The sequence below is a fragment of the Plectropomus leopardus genome, chromosome 12 (genome assembly GCF_008729295.1).
Source record: "Plectropomus leopardus isolate mb chromosome 12, YSFRI_Pleo_2.0, whole genome shotgun sequence".
NCBI classification, from domain to species: Eukaryota; Metazoa; Chordata; class Actinopteri; order Perciformes; family Serranidae; genus Plectropomus; species Plectropomus leopardus.
The window spans coordinates 2,471,901-2,481,436 of NC_056474.1; the positions used below are offsets into that span (position 1 = coordinate 2,471,901).

At 44.2% G+C, this 9,536-nt stretch overlaps 1 protein-coding gene across 1 annotated transcript; it reads left to right on the forward strand.

Moving 5' to 3' along the window:
- Positions 1–541: 541 nt before the first annotated feature.
- LOC121951185 (protocadherin-8-like) lies at positions 542–6,409 on the forward strand. The gene is made up of 3 exons (XM_042497424.1): positions 542–3,403; positions 4,335–4,560; positions 6,057–6,409. The coding sequence occupies exons 1-3, from the start codon at positions 950–952 to the stop codon at positions 6,407–6,409; spliced, it is 3,033 nt and encodes a 1,010-aa protein (XP_042353358.1). The 5' UTR covers positions 542–949.
- Positions 6,410–9,536: the final 3,127 nt, after the last annotated feature.

Here is a 9,536-nt window from a genome sequence, read left to right on the forward strand (position 1 = left end):
AATTTGGTACTTTTACTTTTAATACTTAAAGCACTTTTTCCTGAATATACTTACTTACATTTTCTTAAGTAGGCTTAAATATTAAATGCAGGACTTTAACTTGTAAAAGAGTACTTTTATAATGTGATACTACTACTTTTACTTAAATAAAGGATCTAAAGACTTCTTTCACCACTGATCCTTGGTCCATCACAGGTGCATTACATTAAATCTTAACTGTCTGGGTGAGTGTATCGGGGCGCGCAGAGGTTACACAGAAGGACAAATCATGTTCCTGCATGCGTAAAGTTATCCTCCTATCAGAGGTGGAGAGGTCACTGGGACACCTCCGCCTATTCCTCCACAGGACACGCGCGTTTTAGAGTAAATCTCTTCACACTGAACCCATATGTGGCATCCTGAGCAGACACTCCTATTCAAACGCTTTGTCCTCTAGCTCAGGGACACTGCGCATCTCTCCCGGTGCGCAGACTCATTTAACAGCCCGAGGAACATAAACAAGCATCGGAAACTATAGCTGTATTAAATCAAGCCGCGCGTTTAGCCCACATATTGGGTGCCAAGTTTCTCTGCACAGTCCAGGAATCTCTAAGCAGGGTTTAGAGGTCTTTCAGAAGTCCCCCTTTTTTTCCCCCTCTCAAAGCCCGGATTGGTCACAGTGCGGCTCATTTGCATGCCTCGCCGTATAAACCCTCCTGCAGACACTGCAGCCCTCTTGCGCTGAGAGAGCAGCACACCTCCAATAGAGAGAGAGGGAGAGTGAGAAAGAGAGGAGCGCATCCAGAGTGCGCATTGAAAGACATATGGAATATTTATTTCTGGCTTTTTTATGAGAAATAAACAACCAAGGAGAGTCGTGGGGAGCTCAAAGGAGTTTTGTTTTAACTTTAAATCGGACTCAGAGCGGACAGATTGAATTTCAGATTATTTTTGGAGTGAAGGTGTCAAGATGGGAGAAGCAGGGTGGAACGGGCTGATGGTGCTGCTGTGCGTCTCCCTGGCTGCTGTCACACACGGCAAGACGGTGAAATATCAGACATTTGAGGAGGACGCGCCGGGGACAGTGATTGGAAACTTGGCCAAGGACATCTCCTCCTCCGCCTCTGCTTCCTCGGGCGGCTCCAGGACCAATTTCAGGATGATGAAACAGTTCAACTCCTCTTTCATCCGTCTGAGGGAGAGCGACGGGCAGCTGAGCATCGGGGAGCGGATCGACAGGGAGCGCATCTGCAAACACACCCTGCACTGCCTCATCGCTTTCGACGTGGTCAGCTTCTCCAAAGAGCAGTTCAAACTCATCCATGTCGAGGTGGAGGTCAAGGACATCAACGACAACTCCCCCGAGTTCCCCCGGAAAGAGTCGAGTCTGGAGATCTCCGAGAACACAGCGGTGGGCACGCGGATCCCGCTGGACTTCGCCGTGGATGAGGATGTTGGGGTGAACTACATCCAGAGCTACCAGATCTCCGTCAACAGCCACTTTTCCATTGACGTGCTCAGCAGGGCCGACGGGGTTAAATATGCGGAGCTGGTGCTCATGAAGGAGCTGGACCGGGAGACGCAGGCGTCTTACGCGCTCGAGCTGGTCGCCATGGACGGCGGCAACCCGTCCCGCACCGGAACGACGCGCATCAACGTCAAGGTGAAAGACTACAACGACAACAGTCCGGTGTTTGACAGGAACAGCTTCTCCGTGGACCTGCCCGAGGACGCACCGGTGGGGTTTCTCCTGCTGGACCTGAACGCGGAGGACCCGGACGAGGGGCTGAACGGTGAGGTGGTGTACGGATTCGGTAACCAGGTGCCCTCGGAGATACGGCAACTCTTCAGAGTGGACAGAAAAACGGGGCGCCTCACCTTGGAGAGCCCAATCGACTTTGAAAGTAAGAACACGTACGAGTTTGACGTCCAGGCCACCGATCTGGGTCCGAACCCGAGCCCGGCAATCTGCAAGATCGTGGTGCAGGTGCAGGACGTTAACGACAACGCACCGGAGATCTCCATCACACCTATGACGTCCATAACGGCGGGGATCGCGTACATCACGGAGGCGGCGGCCAGAGAGAGTTTCGTGGCTCTGGTCAGCACCTCGGACCGGGACTCTGGCGCCAACGGGCAGGTGCACTGCACGCTCTACGGACACGACCACTTCAGACTGCAGCAGGCGTACGAGGACAGCTTCATGATTGTGAGCACGAGCCCGTTAGACCGGGAGAAAATCCCTGAGTATAACCTGACAGTGGTGGCGGAGGATCTGGGCTCCCCTCCCTTCAGGACCATCACTCAGTACACGATCAGACTCACGGATGAGAACGACAACGCTCCTGTGTTCAGCAAACCGGTGTACGAGGTGTCCGTGGTGGAGAACAACGCACCTGGCGCGTACATCACCACTGTGGTAGCGCGCGACATGGACATGGGGTCAAACGGGAAGGTCAGCTACAAACTGGCGGACACGTACTTCATGGGGTCCCCGATCTCCACCTTCGTGTCTCTGGACCCCGCCAGCGGCTCGCTTTACGCGCTCCGGAGCTTCAACTACGAAGTGGTGAAACAGCTGGAGCTGCGCATCACGGCCAGCGACGGCGGCTCCCCGCCTCTGTCCGGCAGCACCAACGTGTACGTGCGGATCGTGGACCAGAATGATAACGCGCCGGTGATCATTCAGCCGCCGCTCAATAACGGCTCCGCTGAAGTCCTGCTGCCCCGGGACTCACCGAGCGGCTACGTCATCACCCGGGTGGAGGCGCGGGATGCGGATGAAGGCGTGAACGCGGAGCTGTCCTACGGGCTGGCCACCGGGGAGCCCTCCGTGTTCTCCGTTAACAAAGCCACCGGGGAGATCTACCTGAACCAGGTGCTCAGCCACGACGTGGACGAGACTCTGAGCGTCACCGTGACGGTGAGTGACAACGGGAGGCCCGCGCTCACCTCCACCGCCACGCTCCACTTCCTCATCATCGCGGGCTCCCCGCCGAGCGACAGGACCGTGTACCAGTCCGGCAGCGGGGACGAGGTGCACGCGCAGTGGGACCTGTCCGTGGTGATTATCGTCGTCCTCGCAGGGAGCTGCACGCTCCTGCTGCTCGCCATCATCCTCATCGCCACCACCTGCAACCGGCGCAAGAGGGACAAGAGCGGAGAGGACAGCGACTCGTACGGGGAGAAGGGCACGCTGGAGCGGGGCAGGAGCCATGTGGGGGACAACCCGCTGCTGCCTCTGCACGGTGCCGCCGGGGCAGGCGCGGGCTTTGACGGGCACGCGTACGGCAGCCAGCCCGGGGTGTTCACCCCCGCTCACCCCGGGGGCAGCGACATGTGCTCGGCCTCAGAGGACGGCAGCGAGGTGCCCTGTGTGTATGACTCAGACAGCAACAGCAAGCCGCGAGGGAATAAACATGAGGTGAGCTGCACCTTAGTGCGCAGCACTGCAAAATCTAACAACTTTATTCTACCTAAAATCATCTGGTACACTGATGTCACTGAAAAATCAAAGTAAATATATGTAATATATATCTAATAACCTCAAGTCATTACTTTTATATCTAGTTGTTAAGTTTACTCAAAATGTATTTGTATGTACTTAATTTTGTGAAGCTGTTGCAACTCAAAAATGACAGTGAAATCACCTTGATCTTTCTAAATGTCAGCAACTTCAGTAAAGCAAGTTAGTGTGACGTAACCTGAACATCACAAAGAGGATTTTGACAATTATGAATCTGGAGATCAGCAAGCACAGTAAACCCAGTTTGCTGAAGTTGCAAAAACTTAAAAAGACTGATTAATTTAAGCCTGCCAATTCTAAGTTGCAGCAATGTCGCAAAATCAAGTAAATATAACTTATATATACAAGTTGAATATATAATCATTATTTATTTTTTTCAGGTAATTTTATTGTATTTTTTTTTAAAGTATTATCTATTTTTCTTTTTTTAAATGTTATTTTAGTTTAATTTTCAGGTCATTTTTTGTATTTTTTTAAATTTTATTTTTGCAATTTTTTTGGTAATTTCTCAAGCCAGTTTGCTCAGGTTAGAAGGGGTTAATAAAACCTGTCATTTTTAAGTTGTAACAACTTCAAAAAAAAGTAAGTGCATGCAACTTAATTTTAAGTCAACTTAACAATCAGATATAATGCAATCATAAACGAATACTTATATTTGCCCACATTTTTAAGCTAAACCGTTTCTTAGTTGTGTTTTTTTAAAGTAAAATCTACTTGTCAGATTTTACAGTGAAGAGGGGCGGGGAGGGGAGTTACAGTGAGTAATCTGCAGTGAGTTCATCCAGCAGACTCTAACCTCTCGTTTCCTCTCTTGTCTCTCCTCCTGCAGGGTTACTCCACTCTGCCCGGGTACGGGAACGGCAAAGAGGCGGTGAGACCCATCACCATCTGGAAGGGGAACTCCTACACCACCATCTCAGCCCGGGACCCGGCCTTCAGCGGCAAAGACAGCGGCAAGGGGGACAGCGACTTCAATGACAGCGACAGTGATGTCAGCGGGGACACCGGCATGAAGAAAGATGGAGTGGTGGTTCCTCCCATGGGGGGCCAAAATGGTAAGAATAAGGCACATCGGAGCTCAATAACACCTAAAAATCTGACAAGTTGATTTAACTTAAAAAAACTGGACAGATTGCCTTGAAAAATGTAAGAAATCTAACTCTAAGTTTTGATTTATGTTTACTTTATATCTAATTAAGTTTACTTTACAACTTACTTTTTTAAGTTGCTGCAACTTCAAAAATAACGAGTTTAATCAACCTTTGAAAACCTGAGCAGACTGGCTTGATTTCTTTCAAAAACATGGAAAAAGACGAAATTACCCAAAAAAATAAGCAAAACTTTTTTTTTTTTTAAAGTACAAGAAAATTACCCCCAAATTAGACAAAAATAAACAAAAAAGTAAATGACCAAAAAAATAGCTTAAAATAACAGTAATTCTGTAAAATATTTGTAAATATTAGGGCTGTTAAACAATTCATTTTTAAAATTGCGATTAATCGGAAAATTTCAATAGTTAATCACGATTAATCGCGTTTTTTATCACATGTATTCTATTAAATTATTTGGCATTTCAAAACAGTTTTGAAGTCCATATTAACAAGCCAAAGCAAATCTTACCAGATTGAGGTCAGAGGTCAGAGGTCAAAGGACTCCTATTAAACAGCGATGCTATTTTTCCAGAGAAAAAAATTAGCCTAACTTTGGAGCGTTATACTGAGAAGCTAGCATGACACGGTCAGATTTCTTAGATCGTCTTTCTCGTGATACCAGCATCGTCACTCCAGCTATAAAACTCAGACCGATACAGAAGACGGGAAAATCAACCGGCAGTTAACGGGATTTTTTAAAAAAAAACACATTATGTACTTAATCGCATCACGATTATCGCATTAATGCTAACAATCCTAGTAAAGATATAATTATGATAATTCTAAATTTAGTTTTTGTACATTTTTTCCTAACCTTTTTTATCTCAAATTTTTCTCAAAATTTTGCAAATTTGTCTTTTTTCCCATGTTTTCAGAAGAAAGGAGACAAAATTTGCTTTGAAGGTTTGAATACTTGTGAAGGTTTCTGAACGCAGCACAAGAAAAGTGACATCAACCCAGATTTCAAATCAATATTTCCATGTTTTAGCAACAAGTTTGCTGTGTTATAGATCTGCATTCTGCTGCTAGTCAGTCATATATGTGTATAAACAAAACAGAAGTCGCAGATCTCCGAACTTCATTTTTGGTAAAATCCTCCTTGTGATGATCAGTCAGACTAACTTGGTTTTCTGAAGTTGATAACATTTAAAAAGTTTGATTTAATTAAATATGTCATTTTTAAGTTGCAACAACTTCACAAACTCAAGTACATATCACTACATTTGAAGTTTATTGCGCTATTAATTACAAAGTAAACACAAATTAAGATTTTAGTTACATTTACTTTACTCTCCAGTGCAATCGGTTTCCAAGATTATTTTAAGTAGGATCAAGTTTCTTAGAGTGTTTCTTAGTGTCCCGCTCTGGATCAGGGTCTAACTTTCTCCCTCTCTCCACAGCTCTGTGGGCGTGCACCAGTGAATGTAAAGTCCTGGGTCACTCAGATCGCTGCTGGAGCCCCTCAGCAGTCAGAGCCAACGCTGCGCCCTCTCCAGCACCCACCCTGTCCTCCTTCAGCAGCCTCTCCAAGACCGCCTCCCTGCCCCGGGACCCCCACCGCAGGGACAACTACTACCAGGCCCACATCCCCAAAACCGTAGGTCTGCAGAGCGTGTACGAGAAGGTGCTGCACAGAGAGTACGACTACGTCCTGGTCACCCCACCCAGGCCTGTGAGGGTGCAGGAGATCAGCGATATAACCATCCCCGTGTACACGCCCACCCCGACACACTGCCCCAACAACGACGCCTAAAACTCCCAAACACGTGTATAGTGTATCCAAATTTAATTTATGATTCTTTGACAATGAGAATACTGTAACTTCTTTTCCGTTGCTGTGGAGAGTGTGCATATATAAGTTTATATCCAAATATTTGTGTGTTTTATCGTAAGAGCCACATTCGATGGCGGTCAATCACTTTGAGACGTTTTGTTGGACATGAAGTGTACCATATGCAAGTTTTGTACATACAGAGATTATATTTTTTATAAAAGTAATAATTAAGCAAAGATGTGTACATATGAATTGTAATTATTCGTCTTTACGCACGCTGACTATTTAAAAATGGCCCCAGAAACTGTGCAGTTGGAGGGCCGCTGACTCACGATGTATCAAGTTGATAACGATGTATGAAATTATTTGAATGCAATAAGTAATTGTACAGATTTTTTTTTTAAACATCACGATATTCTGAAAGCAAAATAAACTTTGAAATACTGTTCTGAACATGCGAGTGACGCGTTTGTTATAAAACATTAAGATCTGTCCAGTTAAGGTGAGCTGCACTGTAAAATCTGACAAGTCGGTTTTACTTTAAATCTAGAAAAGCAACTGCTTTGAAAAGTTGGTAAATGTTGGTAAATATAACTATTAGTCCTTATGTATGTTTACTTTATATCTAATTCAGTTAAGTTTACTTAAAATGTAGTAATTTTTTAAGTTGTTGCAACTTCGAAAATGAGTTCAATTAACCCCTTTAAACCTGGCCAAACTGGCTTGGTTTCTTTCAAACACATGGGGAAAGGGAAAATTAGGGGAAATTTAATAAGAAATAACCCCCCAAAAAATTGCAAAAAAAAATTTGTAAAAAAAAAGAAAAAAGGAAATCACGTAAACATTTTTAAAAAAGAAAGAAAAAAAGTTATATTAAAAAAGTACAAATAAATTATCTGAAAATTATTTTAAAAAACAGACAAAAACAACATCAAACAAACAAGTTATTTTTATATATTTAAGTTATATTTACTTGATATTGTGAAGTTGTTGCAACTTAAAAACGTCATGTTTAAGTAACCCTTTCAAACCTGCGCAAAATGGCTTGGTTTCTTTCAAAAACAAGGGGAAAAGCAAGGAGAAATTTGAGAAGAAATGACCCAAAAATTTGCTAAAAAAAAAAAAAAAAAAAAAAAAATGTTATATCTATATATTTAAGTTATATATATACTCAAGTTTTTTGAAGTTGTTGCAACTGAAAAATGAAAACTTTAATCACACCAATCTTCCTAAGTGTTTGCAACTTGATTAAACCAAGTTCCTAACTCCATCATTGGCAAAATCCTTTCTGTGATGATCAAGTTAAGTCAGGCTTACTTGGTTTACTGAAGTTGCAAACACTTGGAAAGAACAAGGTGATTTCAGTTTTTTAAGTTGCAAGTGAATGCAGCTAAATTCTGAGTAATGTTTCACAATTAGATAGACAGTAAACATATATTTAGTTATATCTGCTGTCCTTTTAAGCCAATTAGCCTCCAGGATTATTTTAAATTAGATCAACTTATCAGGTTTTACAGTGTTTGAGTGAACCATGCAGGAATATCAGTCAGTCCAGTCGAGACTAAAAGCCAACAGGCGTCGCTGTTATTGCAGCAGTCAGCCTCTGTCCTTGCAGCCCACCGACGAAGGTCAGTTTAGTTTTTTTTGCGTGTGTGTGTGTGTGTGTGTGTGTGTGTGTGAATACGATTTTGCTGGTGAGCTGCCAGAGCAGCCGCCAAGGTTTTCTAGCAAATCACTCTCACACCTCATGCATATCAAGAGCGAACACCTTCAGAGTTATTCTCTCTCAGTTTCACGGGCGTAATAACCGCCCAAGACCTGCATGTTAATACAAGACTTAAACATATGCTCAGCAGGTTCCCCATTACATAAATCATTACCACCTGAAATGTGCGCACGGGAGGATAATGACATGCGTAAAGACGCATTTACTGTTCGTCTCCAAAGCAAACTCACACATACACACACACGAGGAAGAGTAACAGCCTCGGTTTGACAGACATCCAGACTCACATGATTTCTGTCACAGAACAAGAAGTCCTTGTGAGCAAAGCCTCCTGCTATCCCGTCAGGATGTTTTTTTGTCTATCTGCCAAATGCGCACGCTGCGCGCCTTACGTAATCCCCCCATTATCATTCATGGGTTCAGGGCATTTTTTTCATAACGCGCTCTGGACTCGGATAAAGAAGATGTGGAGGAATGAGGCGCCAGTCTGCTGCCGCTCCCGCACGCTGTCATGTAAACATACAGTCCGAGCTGGAGAAAACACGGCACATTCCGGGGAAGTGACCTTTGACCTGCAGCGGACTGAGGAGGCATTGAGAGGGGGGAGGGAGGGAGAGGAGGGGTGTGTGCTAAGGTGATTTGAGGAGACAGACTCACCCCTCCTTCATCAGCTGCTTTACTGCTGAGACGTTTACACTGCGATGTTTCCATGACGCTCCGTCAGATGAGCTGTGAGAGGCGCACTGATGCTTTCTGACTTCATACATGTACAAACTTCAGCGATATTTTCGAAATATCGATTAATCACAATCTCGAGATGACGTAGTTTCCAGTAGGCGGGTTTCCATTACCATCAAACTGTGCAAATTGAAATTACAAATGCAAAAAATGTCTAATGGAAACATTCGAAAAAACTTCCGTTTATCGCAAAAACATTTTTTACGCTCGCATGAGGTGATACTTCAGGCGATTCGAAAAAGCCATATATCCAAAAAACTGCAATGGAAACACTTTTTGGCTTTTATAGCTCATATGATGTGTAACACCGGATGGCGGTCGTGCGACTTTATGGATGTGAACCGCAACAAAATCGAAAGAAGAAGAAAAAGTACAACAAAGTCACAAAATTCTAAAAACACGGCTCGGTATGTGTGGACGGAGGAAAGGACCGAGATCTTCTTAACTCCGATACGAGACAACAAAATTATGGGGATATTATTTTGGCTTTAACGAAAGGCTGCAATAGTTAAAAAACCTGCCAATGTTTCGAATCCATCGCCGAGCTTCGTCGAACGTTATCGCGAGAGAAGTTGTCTAATATCACTCATTACACGACCATGTTTATTAATATTTTAGGATTTTAGGATGTTTCTGGAATTT

Excerpts from the sequence above, each read along its gene's own strand:
- LOC121951185 (XM_042497424.1), top strand. The coding sequence starts at position 950 with ATGGGAGAAGCAGGGTGGAACGGGCTGATGGTGCTGCTGTGCGTCTCC. Across the intron at positions 3,404-4,334 it reads CGCGAGGGAATAAACATGAG|GGTTACTCCACTCTGCCCGG; the intron begins GTGAGCTGCACC and ends CTCCTCCTGCAG. Across the intron at positions 4,561-6,056 it reads TCCCATGGGGGGCCAAAATG|CTCTGTGGGCGTGCACCAGT; the intron begins GTAAGAATAAGG and ends CTCTCTCCACAG.